The sequence below is a fragment of the Sparus aurata genome, chromosome 13 (genome assembly GCF_900880675.1).
Source record: "Sparus aurata chromosome 13, fSpaAur1.1, whole genome shotgun sequence".
In the NCBI taxonomy this organism is placed as follows: domain Eukaryota; kingdom Metazoa; phylum Chordata; class Actinopteri; order Spariformes; family Sparidae; genus Sparus; species Sparus aurata.
In genome coordinates, this window is record NC_044199.1 from 8,520,626 (window position 1) to 8,541,655 (window position 21,030).

At 43.6% G+C, this 21,030-nt stretch overlaps 2 protein-coding genes across 8 annotated transcripts; one reads left to right on the forward strand and one right to left on the reverse strand.

Annotated features, from left to right (window-relative positions):
• Positions 1 to 1,227: 1,227 nt before the first annotated feature.
• taf1 (TAF1 RNA polymerase II, TATA box binding protein (TBP)-associated factor) lies at positions 1,228 to 15,215 on the forward strand. 7 transcript variants are annotated; one of them, XM_030438179.1, is made up of 41 exons: positions 1,228 to 1,589; positions 2,013 to 2,127; positions 2,239 to 2,362; positions 2,448 to 2,564; positions 2,748 to 2,870; positions 3,121 to 3,362; positions 3,486 to 3,701; positions 3,785 to 4,027; positions 4,110 to 4,359; positions 4,644 to 4,751; positions 4,861 to 5,028; positions 5,289 to 5,434; positions 5,700 to 5,807; positions 5,935 to 6,108; positions 6,197 to 6,370; positions 6,572 to 6,676; positions 6,952 to 7,152; positions 7,240 to 7,381; positions 7,742 to 7,872; positions 7,970 to 8,050; positions 8,144 to 8,293; positions 8,386 to 8,505; positions 8,700 to 8,875; positions 8,962 to 9,194; positions 9,283 to 9,490; positions 10,108 to 10,279; positions 10,455 to 10,666; positions 10,771 to 10,879; positions 10,964 to 11,062; positions 11,184 to 11,361; positions 11,481 to 11,548; positions 11,643 to 11,765; positions 11,864 to 11,956; positions 12,084 to 12,168; positions 12,277 to 12,344; positions 12,693 to 12,809; positions 13,086 to 13,193; positions 13,388 to 13,483; positions 13,930 to 14,149; positions 14,304 to 14,475; positions 14,656 to 15,215. In XM_030438179.1, exons 2-41 carry the CDS (start codon positions 2,014 to 2,016, stop codon positions 14,876 to 14,878), a joined length of 5,997 nt encoding a protein of 1,998 aa, XP_030294039.1. In that variant the 5' UTR covers positions 1,228 to 1,589; position 2,013; the 3' UTR covers positions 14,879 to 15,215. The 7 variants fall into 7 exon arrangements, with proteins under 7 accessions (XP_030294039.1, XP_030294040.1, XP_030294041.1 ...); XM_030438180.1 differs by having other exon boundaries at positions 10,108 to 10,273; XM_030438181.1 differs by having other exon boundaries at positions 5,289 to 5,416.
• A 43-nt stretch (positions 15,216 to 15,258) lies between these two features.
• On the reverse strand, positions 15,259 to 20,258 carry LOC115594245 (SLAIN motif-containing protein-like). Its single transcript, XM_030438186.1, has 7 exons — positions 19,480 to 20,258; positions 19,266 to 19,402; positions 18,673 to 18,792; positions 18,415 to 18,510; positions 18,026 to 18,328; positions 17,537 to 17,668; positions 15,259 to 17,376 (listed from the first exon to the last, which is right to left on the reverse strand). Exons 1-7 carry the CDS (start codon positions 19,884 to 19,886, stop codon positions 17,144 to 17,146), a joined length of 1,428 nt encoding a protein of 475 aa, XP_030294046.1. The 5' UTR covers positions 19,887 to 20,258; the 3' UTR covers positions 15,259 to 17,143.
• Positions 20,259 to 21,030: the final 772 nt, after the last annotated feature.

The following is a 21,030-nucleotide window of genomic DNA, read 5'->3' on the forward strand; positions in this document are numbered from 1 at the left end:
GACCTGTATAGTTATGATATAGTAGTAGAAAGATGGTGAAAACATCACATTATAAATATATATAACAGACTATTGCACTTTGGTAAGAATCCTCCCAAATAAAAATGTAGTTTTTGAATCCATAGGTTGACCAAGGGATACTGTCAAACATGTTATACACACTCACTATAACTATCAGTTAATATAGTGTTACTTTGGGACATACACTTCATTTTAAAGAGGTTAATTTAAGAAGCAGAATTAAAGATTTGAGATTTCTATATGTTATGTAAATGAACTATTATATTTTAAATTGGGTGCTTTCAGGTTGACGGCTTTTGAGCACTTCACAAGTACAATAAGGAATGAATATCTTTTAATTGGTTTATATTTGATGTGTGGGGAAAATACCGGTATCCACACTGGAACATTCCAAAGAAGCTCTAGTGTGGCTGCAAGACGAGGAAAGTTTCCAGTTAATTCCCACACGAGGGTGCCCTCAGTAACCGCATTTATTAAATATTTAAAGATCAGCCTATTTTCAGCAGTGTGACCAGCTCATTCAACAGCATTTTGAAATGGGTTACTTTGCTTAAGAAGTAGAATTTTATAACATTTATTAACATTTCATCACTCAGTTTATCACAAATATTCAGCATTCCAACATTTGGAGATACATACATGTTGTGGCTACAGACGTTCATGTGTTTACATACGTTTTAAATGGACAGAGAGAGGATGTAAAAGGTAATCTCAGAAGTGATTAGTAGCTAAAGATGTCTGACAAATGTAGTGGAGTAAAAAGAGATATTTGCCTTTGAAATCTAGGGCGGTAAAAGTATGAAAAAGCATAAAATAGAAATACTCATGTAAAGAACAATACTTGATTTAATGTACTGAGTTACAAGCACTGGCATGATGTCATCATGTGATCAGTGTATGGACGAATTCACAGTGAGTTGTTATTATTCGCTGGACATTGAACATAACTGCTACAAAGCACACCGCGAAATGCATCGCCACGGACGGACAGGATGATTTAGGGAAAAATCTAACTTTATGAAGAAGAAAATGAAAAATTTACTGAACAGTTGGCGGGCAGAAATTCGCCAAATGCGTTGGTTCTCTGTTTAGTTAGGCTGTATCGACAAATAATACGTCTGGATGTTCCGCTTCTTTGTGCGAAGCGTGACATTTTACCACGCTAAGGAGAGTTTTGAACGCCTCACCCTGTTCATCCGGGTCGTTTCGATGCTAGCTAACTAGCATAGCAGGCGGTGGCGGCAGCGGCACTGCAGTGCTCCCGACGTACACAAATAAAAACAAAAGTTTATACCGAGCCTGCGTGTGCAAAGAATGAATTAAAAGCATTTATGTGTTTTTATTTTTTATTTTGACACCACAGAGTCGCTTCAGGAACACGCAGAATATATGTTTACATAGATTTCAGTTAATTTATTAGGAGTTATTTGGTCTATGTAACATTAGCTAGCTGACTTTGCTACGCTGAGCTGCTAATGAATCGTAACGTTACTTAACATTAGGCTTCGGCTGATACAGTAAGCTGGCTAAACCCCGAGCATACAATATCTGAAGCCAGGTCCCGAAAGGTAAGTGAAAGTTTCATCTTAAGACATTTATGATAGTTGTTTTCACCATGTAGCTACAACCTAGCTAAAGTTGGCGAACGAAGCTAGCTAAGGCTGCACTCAATAACAGTTTTTAGGTTTCTCCCTTACAGATCTTAAGTTCAGAGGTTGACATTCAAGAGGTTTATTGTTACAAGACGTTTTGCTTAATGTGGAAAACTACGTGAAACATGAATATCGTTATCAAAACCTTAGTAGGATGCAACCTTAGTAAAACACAACTACTGTAGCTACAGTGTCTCATGTTGTGAGATTCAGTGTAGGTGCGTCAGACATGCTGGATCATTCAAGGACCACAGTGCTGTCTCTCACTAATATGTAAATCCACTCAGGGTAAGAAGATGGGCCAAATGACTAAACTGTAGCTGTATCTTATCTATCTAGGATGTCGGACTCCGACAGTGACGACGACCAAGGTCGCCCTTTCTCTCTAACTGGCTTCCTCTTTGGAAACATCAACGAAGATGGACAGCTAGAGGATGACAGCGTTCTGGACAATGTGGGTGTACACCACAAATAATTGAATTCATGCTTTAAATTATAAACACAGGACTGTTTTCTACGATTGGTTACTTATTCTTACACTCTGTTCTGTGTCTTCTCACCCCAGGAGTCCAAAAAGCATTTGGCAGGTTTGGGTACTCTGGGTCTGGGCTCACTCATCACAGAGATCACTGCCAATGAGGAGGAAGATCAAGAGGAAGGCAGAGACTCTGGTAGTGTGGATGCAGCAGGTCAGATTCAATATAAAAAGCAACTTTGCAGTATATTTGCTAGGCACAGGCTGGGCGCTCAATTTCAGTATTTCTCTTCACCTAGGTTGGGTGAAAAGTACTGACGATGCAGTTGATTATTCTGACATCAGTGAGGTCGCTGAGGATGAGACAAAGAAGTATCGGCAGGCCATGGGGTCTCTGCAGCCCAGCAGGAAAACAGGTGATCAACTTACATCCCTGAAGAGTCATATATGTGTTTTTTAATTACACAGCTATCTTTTAAAAAAAAAGAAAAAGAAATCTGAAATAATCTCAATTTCATGGAGATATTTTTAGTCCAAACAACCCTTTTTATGTTTATTTCCACTGTATAGCATTTTAAATGTATTATTTTTTTTTTTAGATGATGAGGATGACTATGATGCAGACTGCGAGGACATTGATTCTAAGCTCATGCCTCCTCCACCACCGCCAACTCTTCCGACATCTGCTAAGAAAGATGAACCCTCTCCTCAGAGCACAAATGGTAAGGACATGTTTACTTATGATTGGTCCCTGTAGAGAAATTGCCCTCTTCCATGGAGGTTTAACCTGTGTACAGAACTGTTATTCTGGAGCCTTAAAGGAAGTGAAATCACACAGGATTAGGTTGCATCTGAAGGACAGACATTAAACTTGATCATTTACCAACAATAGTATGTTCCAGTGTTTTAGATCACAATTACCTGAAGATGAAGTTTGATTGTCTTTACTGTTGCTTCACTGTCTCATCACAGTTGGAGAAGAGGGTGATGGCATCATCCTTCCTTCCATCATCGCACCATCCTCTACTGCTGATAAGGTTGACTTTAGCAGCTCCTCAGACTCTGAGTCAGAAACTGACCGTCCCTGTCAGGGCATTGGGGCTGGAGGAACCCCAGATAGTCTCACCCTCCCCCTTGCTGGCATCATGCAGAAAGATGCTGCCAAAGCACTGCCAGGTGTCACAGAGCTTTTCCCAGAGTTCAGGCCTGGAAGGGTAAATCATTACTACACAGTTCTGAGCTGAAATGTATTATTACATAGTGTTAAAGTTTTATTTCACCCTCATTTGAAAATGAAGGGGTTTCGCTAACACCCACTGTGTCGGATGTATTACCAGGTGCTTAGGTTCTTACGGCTGTTCGGTCCTGGAAAGAACATGCCATCAGTTTGGAGGAGCGCCCGCAGGAAGAAGAAGCGGAAGCACCGAGATCCTCAGCCGGGGACCCCTCCTCCAGAAGGAGAGCCCACGGAGCAGAGTCAGGAGAAGACATCTGGATGGATTTACGAGTACGCCCCCCCTCCACCCCCAGAGCAGTGTCTCTCTGATGATGAGGTAATTTTCATATGGCTAGCTGGCAGTAATTTGTGAATATGTAATCATAACCGGCGCCTAACACGCTTTTCTGTGCTGTCCAGATAACAATGATGGCTCCGGTAGAATCAAAGTTCTCACAGACTTGTGGTGATGGAGACAAGGAGGCCGAGTCTCGACCTAAAGTAGCAGAATGGAGATACGGTCCAGCCCAGCTGTGGTACGACATGCTCGGTGTCTCTGAGGACGGAAGCAACTTCAACTACGGGTTCAAGCTAAAAGAAGAGCAGTCCAGTGAGCCTGAGAAGCAAGACGCACCTCAAGAAATAATAGAGCCTGCCCCAGAGGTGTGCAGACATGAACATATGCAACCATAACATGAAAATTACGCTGATAGTGTTATTGATATTGCGCATTATGTATCTCTAGATTCTAAGGCAAGACAGCAATGATGGAGACAATGATGACAATGATGAAGAAGATGGAGATGGCGATAAGAAGAAACACGCCCTTGAGAATGAGCTCTTCCTGATGGTCACTCAACTGCAATGGGAGGACGATATCATCTGGAACGGGGAGGACATAAAACACAAAGGCACCAAGACTCAGCGAGCCAGTCTGGCGGGGTGGCTGCCTTCTAGCATGACCCGCAATGCCAATGCATATAACGCACAGCAGGGTAAGAACGCCGTTGTTGTTTTTGTAATGCAAATAGTATTCAAAACCTTAAAGACATTGTAGCAGCAAAACACAGAGGCAGCTAACACCTCCCAACATTCTCAAAGTGTCAGCGTAGAGTGGTCATGATGGTGGAGCAGAGTGCTGTAATATTCCATGTGTGTAGAGCAAATGGGAAACTATTTTTGAATATTTTAAAGACCAAAGGACCGAGAATAAAGATCCCCATCGTTATGAAATTGTTGATCAATTAAAAAAAATATTCTAATCTGTTTAATCTTACAGGTCTGACAAGAAGTAATTCCCAGTTGGTGCCACCGACGCCTCCACCCATGCCCAAAGTTTCTTCTATCTCTGGCTCTAAGCGAGAAAAAAATAGCCATGATAGTCAAGGTGAGGTGTATTTTTTAGGCTGCGCTACAAATGATAAATTCACCAGGTCTTTTTATCTCACAAGCTGAGTGCTAGTTTTCTGAATTCTTTGATTCTCATCTCTTCGCAGTCTCACATGAAGAGGACTCTCCCTGGTTCTCCATCTTCCCCATCGACAACGAGGAGTTGGTGTACGGTCGCTGGGAAGATAACATTATCTGGGATGACCAGGAGATGGATCACCTGCTCATGCCACCCGTTCTCACACTGGATCCCAATGATGAAAATATCATCCTAGGTATATTCAGAATTCCTATATTGTTGGGCTTCATATCCATTTCTGTCAGGGTTGGGTTAGGGTTGACATCTTTCTTTGGAATTCAATCTAAAATACACAGTAACAACAATAACAAGGAGATGGGATTACTGCCATATTCTACACAGGATCTGTATTATTTGGTGCCTTAAAGAATCATGTTGTTACTACACTGAAATGCATACATGTTCATGTTTTTATTTTTAGTCTGCTCACTTTGACAAACCATTGTCCTATTGTAGAGATTCCCAATGAAAAGGAGGAGATGACGTCGCACTCCCCATCGAAGGAGAACAAGAAGGAAACGGCAATCAAAAAGAGTCGCATCCTGCTGGGCAAAACCGGAGTCATAAAAGACGAGCCACAGCAGGTTAGCCGCCTCATCAGGGTAGGAGACGGCACACGCTTGATTATATGAAATAGAAGATTACTGATTCCTTCAGTGGAGATGTGGGTCATTTGAAACAGAAAATGGTAAAATATGTCTCTTATGATGATCAAAGCTTCACGATAAAGGAACAGATTATGGTGAAATGAAACTGAAAGAATATGTATGCCCGAGGCTATAAAAGCCTTCAATATCAGTGCTGTGAAATTTGGGTATTCTAGTAATTCAGTTCGAAGATGAATAAGGTTTCTCTTTCTCAACCCAGAACATGTCCCAGCCTGAAGTGAAGGACCCCTGGAACCTCTCCAATGATGAATTCTACTATCCTAAACAGCAGGGCCTGAGGGGGACCTTTGGTGGCAACATCATTCAGGTATGCAGGGGCCCACAAAAATAAGGATGAACGTTAGAGTAGATGAGAGCCATAACAAAGCCATAACTTGTGAAATGTCAGGAGTTGAAGTGACGAATGTCATTTAATTTTCTGTCCCTTTAAACAGCACTCCATCCCGGCGCTGGAGCTGAGGCAGCCCTTCTTCCCCACTCACATGGGGCCCATGAAGCTGCGGCAGTTTCATCGACCGACTCTGAAGAAGTACTCGTTTGGAGCTTTGGCTCAGCCCGGTCCCCATCCTGTCCAGCCGCTGCTCAAACACATAAAGAAGAAGGCCAAGGTGGAGCCCTGCTTACGACTAGCAGTATTACTCTATTAAGATGGTTCATTGAGTGCCTGAGTTAAATTTGTTTTGTGTGTGTCTATAGATGCGAGAGCAGGAGCGGCAGGCGTCAGGAGGTGGAGACATGTTCTTCATGCGAACTCCACAGGACTTGACAGGCAAAGATGGAGATCTAATCCTGGCTGAGTACAGTGAAGAATATGCCCCTCTCATCATGCAAGTCGGCATGGCCACCAAGATCAAAAACTACTACAAAAGGGTGAGTCTAATCCTTGTTCTTTTTTACTTTTGATTTCTCCTTTTCTTTTTCTTTCTCCCTTAATGCTTTTCTTTGTTTTTAAATGTTGTTATTATTATATTCTAGAAATATTAACTTAATGGTTTGGTATATTCCACTTGTCACTTGTTTGTTGGATAGAGTTGTTGAAAAACATTGTGGTATTGTTACTGTGTTCTTCAGAAACCTGGAAAGGATCCTGGAGCACCCGACTGTAAATATGGAGAGACTGTGTACTGCCACACATCCCCGTTCCTGGGTTCTCTGCATCCTGGACAGCTGCTCCAGGTCAGCAACGTCAAAACATTTTTTTGGCAGATGCACAGTTAAGAACAAGCTTCTCTGTAAAATGAAAATGTATTTTTCATTCAACTTCTTCTATTTTAAATACTGTTGTAATAAGGAATCACAGGGTATAAAAAGTGAAATATTTAAGATATAAGCACATGAATGCATTGGACAACATGAGAGATAAAGAAACAAAACAAAGGAAAAAACAGTGAGATGAGGAAAATGTTATGTCATCATGGCTAACAATGAGACATCATGTCTTTTTCTCTTAGGCTTTTGAAAACAATCTTTTCCGCGCTCCAATCTACCTGCACAAGATGCCAGAAACTGATTTCTTGGTCCTGCGAACGCGACATGGCTACTACATCCGAGAGCTTGTGGACATTATCGTAGTTGGTCAGGAGTGCCCGTTGTATGAGGTTCCAGGGCCCAACTCCAAACGAGCAAACACTCACATCCGAGACTTCCTACAGGTTTGTTTATTGATTTGCCTCAACACACCCAGAAAACCTGAGTTGCTGTCATTGCAAGTGCTCACCTGTCACATCTGTATTCTGTAGGTGTTCATCTACCGCTTGTTCTGGAAGAGCAAAGATCGTCCCCGGAGGATCCGCATGGAGGATATAAAGAAAGCTTTCCCCTCTCATTCAGAGAGCAGCATCAGGAAAAGACTAAAACTCTGTGCTGACTTCAAACGCACAGGTAGACATCCCCGCCCTGTGGATGCACCATTCACTAATCACTGTCATTGTTGGACCAAACCTTAACCCAGTTGTGTTATATTAGGGCACTGTTGAGGTTATAGAGAGTGTTGTCTGAAGCAGTGTGAGCTCAGCTGTGTGTGTGCTTTGAATTGACAGAATAACAATAGAGCACAATATGAAACAATAGATATCATCATGTCACGTAACCCTACAGTGAGTCATGTCTCTCTACGACTTAGAGTATGTATACCTATTATGGAAACTCAGACAAGGACAAGATTACTTATAATACTGCAGTTAATGATCTTTCAGTGAGGTTGCAGGTAAGAGGAAATGTCTAACAGTATCCTCTTGCCAGGGATGGACTCTAACTGGTGGGTGCTGAAGCCTGACTTCAGATTGCCTACAGAGGAGGAGATCAGGGCCATGGTCTCTCCAGAGCAATGCTGCGCTTACTACAGCATGCTGGTAGCAGAGCAGAGACTCAAGGTAACACTGTTTTTTCCTCCTTATCACTTCAGAAAGAGTATTATTGAAGTGAAGAGTATGTGGCACGACTTCACTACAAGTTATTATACCTCTCTAGGATGCTGGATACGGGGAGAAATCCTTCTTTGCTCCAGAGGAAGAGAACGAGGAGGACTTCCAAATGAAGATTGATGACGAGGTATTGATCCAAATCCTTCCTCAGCCAGACTTGAGATAAAAAACAACAGCTCTGAAGGTTGTCACTATGCTGATCTTGTCTCATACATCCTAGGTGCGGACAGCTCCATGGAACACAACAAGAGCCTTCATTTCTGCCATGAAGGGGAAGTGCCTGTTGGAGGTCACAGGTGTGGCTGACCCTACAGGCTGCGGAGAGGGTTTCTCTTATGTCAAAGTGCCCAACAAGCCCACTCAACAGAAGGTCTGACCATCTGAAATCAATAGTCTGCCACCACATAGTCTGCTTTGTGTAAGTACAGTGGGTGAAATCTTTGATCGTGTGCGGTTTTTCAGGATGACAAAGAGCCACAGCCTGCCAAGAAGACGGTGACGGGAACAGACGCTGACCTGAGGAGACTCTCGCTGAAGAATGCTAAGCAGCTGCTGCGCAAGTTTGGTGTTCCAGAGGAAGAGGTAAGACTAAGACGATGGTGATATGCTGATGTAGGACATGTCGTCTATCTACTCAAACAGGAACATCTGCAAAAGCTCTGCTTGCAGTTCTGTGTTTACAAACTTTTGGAGGTTTGTTAATGTTTAAAAATGCAAGAAAGTTTTTTCATCTTATCTTTCAGGCTTGTTAAAGATATTGTGTGTATGTGCATTAGATCAAGAAGCTCTCACGTTGGGAGGTGATTGACGTGGTGAGAACCATGTCCACAGAGCAGGCGCGTTCAGGCGAGGGACCCATGAGCAAGTTCGCCAGAGGCTCTCGTTTCTCTGTTGCCGAACACCAGGAGCGCTACAAAGAAGAATGCCAGAGGATCTTTGACCTGCAGAACAAGTGAGACCCTTATTTAGGTTTATATGTTAATAAGGATTTTATATGAACAGACTTTGAGTTTGTTTCCTTGTTGCACCCCACCACAGAGTGTTAGAGTCGACGGAGGTGCTCTCCACAGACACTGACAGCAGCTCAGCAGAGGACAGCGACTTTGAGGAGATGGGGAAGAACATTGAGAACATGCTGCAGAACAAGAAGACCAGCTCGCAGCTTTCCCGTGAGAGGGAGGAGCAAGAGCGCAAGGAACTGCAGAGGATGCTGATGGGCGAGGAGAGCGATCGTGACAGCAAGGGGCGCAAGGAGCGGCGCAAAGGCTTGTGTGAGTTTCTGAAAGTCAGAGTGGATTAAGGACATGTTTGAAAATGTTTGTGTTGCAACTGTAAGCTTCATGTCTCTTTGCTCTATAGCCAGCGCCTTATCCACCAGCTCCCACAAGGATGACGACACATCCTCCGTCACCAGCTTAAACTCCTCAGCCACAGGGAAGCGACTGAAGATCTATCGCACCTTCAAGGATGAGGATGGCAAGGAATATGTTCGCTGTGAGACAGTACGCAAGGCTTCAGTCATCGACGCCTACCTCAGGATCAGAACCACCAAGGATGATGACTTCATGTGAGTCATAAGCCATTTTTGAAAAGTCTGCTCTGCAACTTTTAGAATTATTTTGATGATGACAACATACAGTTAAAAACAAATAGTTAAATGTTTAATGTGTGCCTCTTTGGGGCCCTTTTTCCAACAGAAAAGCTTAGGTCCTTGAACTGGTTCCATTCAGGCTTATTTGAACTATGAACATGTTTTGAGCTTAACTGTTGTAATCAATGATGCGCCATCAACAGAGGGTGTCGCACACCACAAAGTGACCCGTAGAATAGGATATGCCCACTTTGGTTTGCAGTTTAGGTCCAGGAACTACCTGCTGTTCATGGTTTCAACTGGGAATTAACCTTTTTTTCATCTGAACTGATCTATTTTTGGTCCAAATTGCCTGAACGGTTCAAAATTACGTGCATGAACAAAAGCAGTTCTATGTTGATGAAAAAAGCAGTGTGGATGTCTGAAATGCATCTAATTTTAAGCAGGTCAAATTGATGTTGCTGTTTTTCTACAGTGAAGACAAAGGCAGCTTATCACAGCTGAAACCAGAGAGCTTATTTCGTGCCAGTTAATTAGGTCTATTACAAACGCAGCTGACCAAGTGAATGTAAAACATGTCTTTGTGGTTGCAGACGGAAGTTTGCCCTCTTCGATGAGCAGCACAGAGAGGAGATGAGGAAGGAGCGCCGGCGTATTCAGGAGCAGCTGAGGAGGCTGAAGAGAAACCAAGAGAAAGACAAGATCAAGGGACCCCCAGAGAAGAAGGCCAAGAAGGTCAAAGAGAGGCCAGACCTCAAGGTAAAAGTAAGCTTGCTGATTCGTTTTTATATTCTCTTTTACTTTCTTCACCAGCTCTTTGGTACGCGACTAAATGCAAACTTATGGCATTTAATGCATAGTATCGTCCTTTCAGTATCATTATCAAATAGCACAGGCAAATTATTGGTCATGTTCCTCAATGTTTGCCTCTTTTTGCTAGCTAAAGTGCGGCGCATGTGGAGCCATCGGACACATGAGGACCAACAAGTTCTGCCCGCTGTACTATCAGACCAACGCCCCTCCTTCTAACCCAGTCGCCATGACAGAGGAGCAAGAGGAGGAGCTGGAAAAAACGGTCATCCACAATGACAATGAGGAACTGATCAAGGTGGAGGGCACCAAGATCGTGCTGGGCAAACAGCTCATTGAGAGGTGACAGATGGTCCTCATTTCTCCTCCCCTACCATTCAAAAAAGACAAATGTGTCCACTTCTCTACCTCCTGCAGTTTTTTTAACAGTTTTATTTCTCCTACAGTGCTGATGAGGTGCGCAGGAAGTCTTTAGTGCTCAAGTTCCCCAAGCAACAGCTCCCACCAAAGAAGAAGAGACGCGTAGGCAGCGCTGTGCACTGCGATTACCTCAATGTAAGCAGTGTTTCGCAGCCTGTTCCGACACTCAGTCAGAAACTCAGAGTCCTGTAAGCTGATCTTTATTACTGTGTTTCACAGAAACCACACAAGGCCATCCACCGCAGACGCACTGACCCCATGGTGACCTTGTCTTCTGTGCTAGAGAGCATCATCAATGACATGCGGGATCACCCCAACGTAAGATCTATCAGGCACACATCCATCCACCTCCACAACATGTCAGTCAGTGTACCCATCGTCTCATTGACTCCTCTGTTTTCTCACCTTCACCTTTACCTCCTCTGCCCTCTCTCTGCAGACGTATCCCTTCCACACACCAGTCAATGCCAAGGTGGTGAAGGACTACTATAAGATCATCACGCGGCCCATGGACCTGCAGACGCTGAGGGAGAATGTACGGAAGCGAATGTACCCATCTCGGGAGGAGTTCCGCGAAGCAGTGGAAGTTATCGTCAAAAACAGCGCCACCTACAATGGTAATGTCTTAAATACATGTTTATGTCTTGAATACAGACTCAGGTCTTGCACTGGTATCAGTAAGGCGATCAAATTAAATCCAAGTATTAAGACAACACTCTTACGTTTCATCCACCAGGTGCGAAACATCCAATAACACAAGTAGCACAGTCCATGCTCGACCTGTGCGATGCTAAACTAAAAGAGGTGAGTGTTGACGTGAATGTTTTGGCTTATTTCACATCTTCGTGCCCTTTTCGCTCCACATTAACCATTAACCCTTCTGTTTTTGTGTTTGCAGAAAGAGGACAGGCTGGTGAGGCTGGAGAAAGCCATCAACCCCTTGCTGGATGATGACGATCAGGTGGCCTTCTCCTTCATCCTTGACAACATCGTGACCCAGAAGATGATGGTGGTGCCTGATGTGAGTCATCCCATCTTACCATTTTCAAACAATCAATTTGAGAAAACCGATGAGCTCACGTGCAGAATAAGTTACTAATGTGTCTCTCTTTACGACAGTCGTGGCCGTTTCACCATCCCGTCAACAAAAAGTTTGTGCCTGATTATTATAAGGTGATCATAAACCCCATGGATCTGGAGAGCATCCGCAAGGTAAGAGTCACATAAGGTGTCATCCTTGAAAAATAGATACTCACTTTAATATTTAAAAGATCAACAATGGAAAGACATCTAACCGAAATTATCCCTTTGTGTTTGTTTGTATTTCATGTTTCAACAGAACATCTCTAAACACAAATATCAGAATCGAGATGCTTTCCTGACAGACGTCAGTTACATCCACACCAACAGTATTAAGTACAATGGTAAATGTGTTATCATCACTGTTATTGTCACCTCTGAGGTTGGTCTCTTTTAAAAACTGGTTGTAAAAGATGTTTGAATTACAATCACTCATTGTGTGTCTTTCACAGGTGCAGACAGTCCGTACACCAAGACAGCCCTGGAGATCGTTAACGTGTGCAAGCAAACCTTGGCAGAGGTATACTGAGTCTTTTAGTTTGCCCCTTATAGCAGGGGAAAGATCATATGAATTATTAATGTTACTTACTGCATTAAGTGATGCATTGTGATGGGCTTTACAATATTATCAGAACATCTTAAAGCAACGCTGGGAGCAATGTGACGAGTTTTGTAGAAATAAAATAAATTCACACTTCACACACCCGATTAAATATGAAAATAGTTTTGAAAAAATGTAATATCGGCAGTAAAACCTTGTTTGTTACTTTGTGAGACGTAGATGGACTTTCTAATATTTGATAGTATATTTATGTGCAGGAAAAACAGCAGTCAGTGTTGCAATAGTTGCCTGTTTTTGTGCCTCCAGTATGACGAGCACTTGACCCAGCTGGAGAAGGACATCTCGACTGCTAAAGAAGCAGCTCTTGATGCAGCAGACTTGGAGTGTTTGGACCCAATGACACCTGGACCTTACACACCGCAGGTAGTACCTCTTGTCAATAAACTTTGGGCCTTTAGCTGTACCACACCAGGTGGTCTAAACTTTCCTACTTGGAGTACTCTCCTTCTACACCTTGTAGTGCTCCCAGCCCTTGTATCTCTTCACCTGTTCTCTGCACTAACTTTCCTTTTCCAGACTTTTATCTATACAATCTAGTTTCCTCACTGTAGTGTTTCCTTTCTCCTTCACTCCTGCCGTCTTGTCCTGTCTCTCCATTTGTGTGTGTGTATGTGTGCCGCTCTGTGTGGCGTCGGCCAGCCTGCTGATCTGTTTGACAGCGGTGCTTCAGGGAGTCTGCCCAGAGAGCCCAGCGGCCTGTTCTCTGAGGGACCTCTAGTGGTTGCTCCAGAGAAGAGAGGGGGGCAGGTATGGAGAGAGACAGAAACGAGGCGTGCAACTACATGTCACCCCTCCTCAAACTATCCTCAGAGCACCCAGCTTCATTACAGGCTCATGTTAAAGTTGTTACTGACAGTAGAACATCACAGATACAATTACAGTGTAAACTGAGAGTAGTTTTGTTTTAAAAGTGTTCTTAGACTCATCATCTTGCTCTTCAGGGTCGACATCTCAGAAGACCCGGGGAGGAAGAGTCAGATGTGGATATTGAAGGCTTTGAGGAGGAGGATGATGGCAAACCCAAGACTCCTGCTCCTGTAAGGCCATATTGATTTATTAAAAGGTTATATTGTTGATATAAGGTTACCACTGCTGTACAGTTCAGCACAAGTTGCTCCTAAGTACAATAACTATATCTTTATTACTTGAATTTTCATGGCATGCCATTGTCTTGGCCTAAAATTCTTACTTAAAAGTTGGGTGACCTGATTAATTCGAATTGGATGATTTTCAATTAAAACAATTGATGTATTTTTATTGAAGTCTCACTCAGTTTTAGGAATAACAACTGTACAATCATTTTCTCTCTAAATGTTCTGTGTCAGACAGAAAGTGGCCCAAAAATATTTAGTTTTTAAAAAAATGAAATAATATTTATTACTCATGATTAGTAATTTTATATACTTAGGTACTTCCTTACCTTTCAGCTTGCTTTCTTCAAAGTTGTTTGTCAATGACTAATATGTCTGTCCTGTCTTTTTAGGCAGAGGACGCAGACGGAGATCTAGAGGACGATGATGACGAAGAGGAGATGTTGCTGCCCCTGCGCAGAAGGTTGCATGACCAGGAGGAAGAGGAGGAGGAGGAAGAGGATGACGGAAGGTCGAACCGCCCAGCTCAGGCCAGCGTGCTCTACCAGGACCTGCTCATGTCTGACGGAGAGGACGATGCCAGCGAAGAAGAAGGCGACAACCCTTTCTCCTGTAAGTCCACTTGGCAGCGCTGAAACAGTGACAATTATACTAAAGAATAAAGTAATTTATAAACATGGGAAATTAAAGATGTCTAGCTAAGAACATAAGGTGACTACTTTATTGTGTTACACTCGTTCACTTTGTCGTTGTGTGTCCTCTACAGCCATACACCTGTCGGAAAGCGGTAGCGACTCAGACAGAGAGGTGGATGTGCGACCTGCACCTCCACGGAGGGCTCAGGACACAGCTCGCATGGGCATGGAGCAGGACGAGAGCATGATGTCATATGAAGGGGACGGGCCTGATGAGCCTCACATGGAAGACAGCAATGTCAGGTACAACTAGTCCAGGAGCCAAAAACAGTCAGATCACTGAAGCTTAGCACATACATACAACCGCTTTTTTAACGCTTTTGAGAATTCATCTTGGTGGGGCATTAAAATCATTCGAATCTTGGACTCTTAACATAAAACGCCTTTTATCGCCCTGTTTGACTTCCAACGCTTCTGTTTCAGTTACGGCAGCTACGAGGAGACAGAGAGCCGGAGTCAGTTGCAGCCCTCTAGCATGGGCAACGGAGAGGAGTACGGCATCAGCGAGGAGGAGGAGGAAGATGAAGAGGACGAAGCCCGGAGGAGAGGCCCAGCTGTGCTCTCCCAGGTCCAGCTCAGTGAAGACGAAGAGAGCGAAGAGTTCAGATCTATAGGAGGAGACAGTGACATGGACTCCGACAACTAGTTCTGCTGTCCATTTTTTTTTTCATATTATATATGTAGAATCAAGACAAGAATGTTTATAATGAGAAATCTCAGAAGAATGTTTTGTACATTATTTTGTAAATGATGGTTAATGTTATTAGCTTCCTTCTGTACCTACATTAGAGGGTAGAAGACAGCACATTGTACATTGCAGTTTGCCTTTTATATGTTGAGTGATTCTTGTGTTACCATGATGTATCTTCGGATTGGCAGTGTGTCCTCAGTTGTTCTGTGCTGAATCGTTCATAAATGATTCATCGACTTAGTCGTTTTCTACCCAACTGACTCATTAAAAGAGAATTAAACATACTGAAAAACAACAAACCGCTCTTTCTTTAAAGAAAACATCACATTTTAATCATTTAGTATTGTTTATTTCTACTTCCTCCTCCATTCTCATTTCACACATGATCAATACATATGCTTTGTGTGCAGGTGAGGTCACAAATCAAAAGACGCACAACAACTCGGCAAGCAAAATAAACAGTAAATTATGATTGGGTTTGTTTTCATTGGAGGAAAATCCTGTCAGCCATTTTGAAATGTCACCACAAACAAGTCAAACACGACAATGTCGATAAAGGCGGCATTGTGTTTAAATGAGCCTATTTTAGAGCTGTGGCATTTAGCATGTTGGCTATGACATGAACCAAAGACTTGTATGACAATCTCAAATATTTTTTCTTCCAATAATAATGTAGAAAATAACAGGAAATGGTCAGAAACCAAATTACATTGACAAAGATTAAAATTGAAAAAAGCTTAAACATAGAATTTAATAACAGTCGTAGTGGATACTTGAATCTGACGTGGCCATCATGAAGGTTGTTCAAATAGTTGTAACTCTATTTCTTCACTAGTGCTGTCCTCAGTTATACGTAGTGATGCTTTATGTAGAATATTTTGTCTGGAGTTCTGTCTTGAATATGAACTCTGGAGGGTTTTCCAGCTCCAAACTGAACCTCCAGCATCCAGACAATTAAACGTCTCTTCCAAAGTTATTCAATACTGATGACATAGTGTTGCACCCGACCTTAGAACCAACCGACCCATTCACTGTGTAAACATTTGCACAGTAAATTTCTTGCCTAACAGTGAGCGTGTGCTGCATGTGGAGTATTAATGAATCACGTTCAGGCACAAAGAGCAGACGAGATCAAGGAGAGCGGAGCAGAAACATGACTTTTGATCAATCTGCTATTAATCAAAGATGGGTTAAAAACCTCGGCATTGAACAGGCAACTGCAACACGATAAGAGAAATGTACCTTAATGAGTGGAGTTACAACATCTGTTAGACCTGCTCTTCATGCATTCATTCAAAAGTGTTCCCCTTAAATCATCCCCTATTTGAGGAGTATTCGGTAGCTTTGAATAAAAAGAGGACATCATTTGAAACCTCAGTGCATTTGGGTCTGTTGGATCACATCATGTCGTCAACACAGAAACATCAGCAAAATCAGCAAAATGCGCTCCCCGACAGAAACCGCACTAAAACCACACCTCTGTTTCTAGTAACAAGCACGCGTCGCATTGTGCCAGGGTCACCTGCACACTTCCTGTTGCAACGGCTCTGCAGAAAAACAGCCTTCTCTGCAAAATGAGCTGCACCAAAGTTCACTGAAATCTACATGAATCACTTTTTTGACCTGTGATGAAGAACGTTTAGTTGCCTCACATCGTGTCAGTACCTCTACCCAAGCGTATCATGTTCGGTGTTTAGAAGTAGCTGAGCTCATGCACAAACTGATTGCTGCTAATTCTTCGCTTTCATGATTTTAAGGGCATCTCAGATTGGTGGTTTCACCCAGACAGCAGGCTAAGATCCCCTGACACTTCTACGTTCTTATGAATTACAGTCGTCTGTATTATCAGAGTTTTTACTGTCTGATTTCACAGCACAGGAAGTCATAGTAATATCAAATCAAGCCCTGCAGGATGTTTCTGTAGGTGCTTCCTACAGCAGTGCCTGCCTCACATTCGGCCGCTTTTATCTTCAGTCTACTGCAGACAAATATGACTCAGATCACAGCCCACGAGATGGAAACTGATGGAACATGATCCCTACCCAGAGCCACATACCGTGCTATAAAGGATTCTGATACAGACTTTAATTCCTTCACAGTCTAAAGCTATTCCAATGATACCACAGGCACCCATACAAGTAAGTTAATTCAACATATGACGTATTTTCAGATCTACCCTATCTCGTTTAGTTCTGTCAGGGACCCACAAGGTGACACCTTTCACCTTCGTGTGGATGATACGTTTCTGCCCCAAGCGACCGTGGTCGACCTGTCAGGTGAGGCAAAAACACGTCCATGGACAGACAGGTATCCTTTAGCAGGGTGAGGGATCCTGCAGGGGCTGGCAGACTGAGACCTCTGCATTCTCTTCACGGCGGACATCCGGTCTGAGGAGTCTCTCACGGAAAGTAATGGAGACCAGCACCTTGACCCCTTTCTGACAGATGACGCACCTGAGAGAGAAAAAATGGAGTGTTTTGTTTTTTCGTTTTTTATCATTTCATGTAACGTTTGCAGACCAATTTGGACTTCTTGGACGGATGGGAAATGCAGGGTGAAAATGCTTAAATGAGACACATTTAAGGGTTGAAAACATAAATCTGCAGTCCATACCTGATGCTGGTTGAGTGATTTGGGAGTCGGCGGGTTGGCACTCGTCCGTCTCCAAACTTCTGCTGTTCCTGACAGCCTGCAGAGAGCGGAGGCTGGTCCGCAGGGGCGACCTGGTCCTGCCCGGTGACGTTGCTGCAAAACACATGAGGGGCCAAAGTTCACACACAGACATTCAACTGCACATTTATGAAGTTTCTCAAAAATATCTAATCCTATTTTTTATGCACATTTTTTCTCTTGACATCATCCAACTGGAAAGTGGATTCATCAGCAGAGCGACATTCATATTGATTATCTTTCTCCTACTGAGGAACAGAAGGTTCTCTCTTTTTCACACAGTCACACAAGAAAATCATTCGTCCTCTCTTTCACACCTATTCAGGCCTCTAATAATACAGCAAGGTCTGTCCGAAAATAGAACACAAAGTGTTTGCAGCTGTCTGACCAAAAGACACAGACAACGTGGAGAGCTGTATCAGCTTTGTGCACCTTGATTCTGAGCGAGCTTAAGCAGCTTGAACTGGGTGACTTGCTGGTGAAGTCTGGCCAGCTTTGGAATCTGGAAGCCACGCTTGGCTTCTGATGTCGGGGACTGACAAGAGGAAGAGGTCAGTGACGACAGGCCAGGCTTCCAACAAGAGGAAGAGGACGCCTCAGTTTGATTTCCTGGAGTGAAGTCATCAGTATTTTCAGCAGCGGTGTTGAAGTGAGATGGAAGCATTAGTCTCGCCCCGGGGCCTCTCCGTGAAGGTGAAGCGGCGGCAGGTGTGGAGACAAAGTCCTGCCTTAAACCTGAGAAATATGCACCAGAGTTATTGCAACCTCCATTCAGTGTGCAGTGTAGACTGAATCATCATGGAACACTCTTCTGTACTCACTGGCTTCCTGCAAACGAGCCATAATGTGGACGTCTGTGATGTCCTGCAGCCTGTAGGTTGTGGTCACAGAGTCACTGGTGCTCTGCTCATAGTCATCTGTGCAGAGCATGTTACAAAAATATAATGTTGAAGACAGCTGTATGGATTTATTGCAAAACCTCTACCTTTTGATTCTTGATTTTCTTTCCTCGATCAGTCTGAGAGTCCTGGTTTATTTCTCAGGGTGTTTTGTACGATAGAAAAACATGATTATCTTACCTGCACTGTCAGAGAACTTGTGTATCGTTCGGACAGATACTTTGTCCACAGAGGAGCCCGCAGCCGTACCGCCAGCACGATAGAAAACTGCAGCACGTCTGTAGAAGTGGCTGCTGGATCCTGACAAGACAGAGAGTTGGCCGGATTAAAGGGTAAGTTCACCCAAAAGTCGTCATCCAGTCGCCATCAAGCCAAGTTCTCCGAAAGGCCGCGAGATCCCCAATTGCTTTGTAAAGACCTTATTCACACCCTCGCTAAAGCTGAAATCTTCCCCGCAGCTGCTCAGCTAAAAGGGTTAGCGCGCACCCCGTCTGGATGCATGAGCTTAACCACATGCCCAGGCTGTAAACGTCAAATCAAATTGGGATCTAGGGGCTTTCAGAGACTCTGATCACATTGGATGATCTGTATGGAGCCACTTTGTGTTTATGTTACATTTTAAAAGTACCCGTCTACATCAGTTGCTCAGAAGAGCGCTGCATCATTGCTTTCCTGTAACACTCTGGACTGCGAAACTTAATTTGACTTTATCACCAGCTTGATGGCGAGAAGACGATGACTGAGTTTCGAGCGATTCTGTGCCACTTGCTTACTTTGATCCAGCTTATTCATCAGCGAGCGACACGCCGCCTCCGTTTCAGGACTGGGGTTATCCAGGACGTGTCGACACCATCCGAGAGCAGACCCAGTTCTCTCCACGATCTCCTGCTTCTTCCGAGACTCGTACAACCTGCGAGGAACACTTCATTCATCAAGAAACAATCAGACCCCTGCTCATTGTCCCACCCTTACTAAAGTCGGACCTACCAGTTCTCTTCATCCCTCGCGTCGTCCTCCATGTCAAGGAGCTCCACCAAGTCCAAAGCAGACTCTTCCTCCTCCTCCTCCTCCTCCGACTCCTCGCTGTCCCAGGAGTCGTCTTGACTGTTATAGTTGAACAACTTCCCGTCCCTGGCACGGGGCGTCACGGGTGAATTACACCCCGACTTCAAACTTTCTAGTCTTATTCTAGCATCCATGGCAAATGACCGACTGTTACAACTCTTGGCTTGTGCTTGCCCAGCGTACGTCCAGATGCTGCAGAGTGGATCCGAGTCGTCGTCCGGTCCCGCAGAGTTGCTGTTCAGCTCACTGCAGAGAAGATGAGGGTCCGTGTCATACTCCCCAGGCGGCGATGGCTGATCGCGAAAATACCGGCTCCAGTCGCTGTCCATTTCCTCTGTGAAAGTCCTCAAATCTTCTCACTTCTTCAGGCGCTCATGTGCCTTGTTCCACCTCACCCCTCCATCACGGGGATGTTGCCGAGCAAGAATCACACCAAACTTTGGCTAAATTAAGAGTTCACAATTGCAGGAATTTGGCTCTGCACAAACAGCAACCGTGTAACTTCAGTGTAGCATCTCTTGACCCGGTTTGTTGAGTGGGGTTGTTAAGTATAGGCACGCGACAGATTGGATGGATTTAGAGAAGCAGCAAGGGCTTATGTGGATTAAAGAGCCCATGAGTTGCAACTAAGAAAGACAAAAGACACCACCAACATCGAGACAGTCGCCTCAAGTTTGCGCTCATTTTGCTTGAGATGCTGTTTCATGTGCGGCTGTTTGGTTCTCATATTAAATGCTTAATGTTTGTGGTTGAACGCTCTCAAAATGTAGACCTGAGTCACGCAAACACACCCGAGAAAGTCCGGCTGAGAAGTGTGGTCGTGTTTCACTTCTGTCTCTTTGTGTGTGTGTCTCTCTCTCACACACGCACACACACACACACACACACACAGGCAGATTAACACAAGATTCACAGCTTCCCTCACAGCCATGTGAAACCTCAAATTCTCCTCCTTTCTCAAACGAACTCCAGAGATCAAGTGCTACTGACACCTTCAATTATGTAATGTCTTTGGGAATTGGCTGAAGTCTTTATTCTGACCCCGATGTTGACACACCATCATTCACAATGACACTCCATTTAAACACTTTTTTTTCTTCATGAAATTCGTTAATTGTTCGCTTTTTTTTAGACCAAAACAGTCACATTTGATCAACACTTTCTTCCAGACGGGAAAACAAATGTGTAAAGAGGCCAATACAATACCGAATGACTGAACTGATAAATGGATCTCTACATAGTTATAATCAAACACTCGTGAAATATGTTTGATATTCAAATTAAGCTGAATTGTTTGGTGTATATTTGTCATACTAGAGTAAAAGTAAAAGTTAAATGATATTTTGGTAAAAGTCACCCAAAGGAATAGAGCTTAAAGCATGTCATATTAAATGTAATGTTCAGCCATTAAATGTACTTAATGATGAAAAGTAGAAATAGAAGTCAAAATACACACATATTATACTGTAGCCT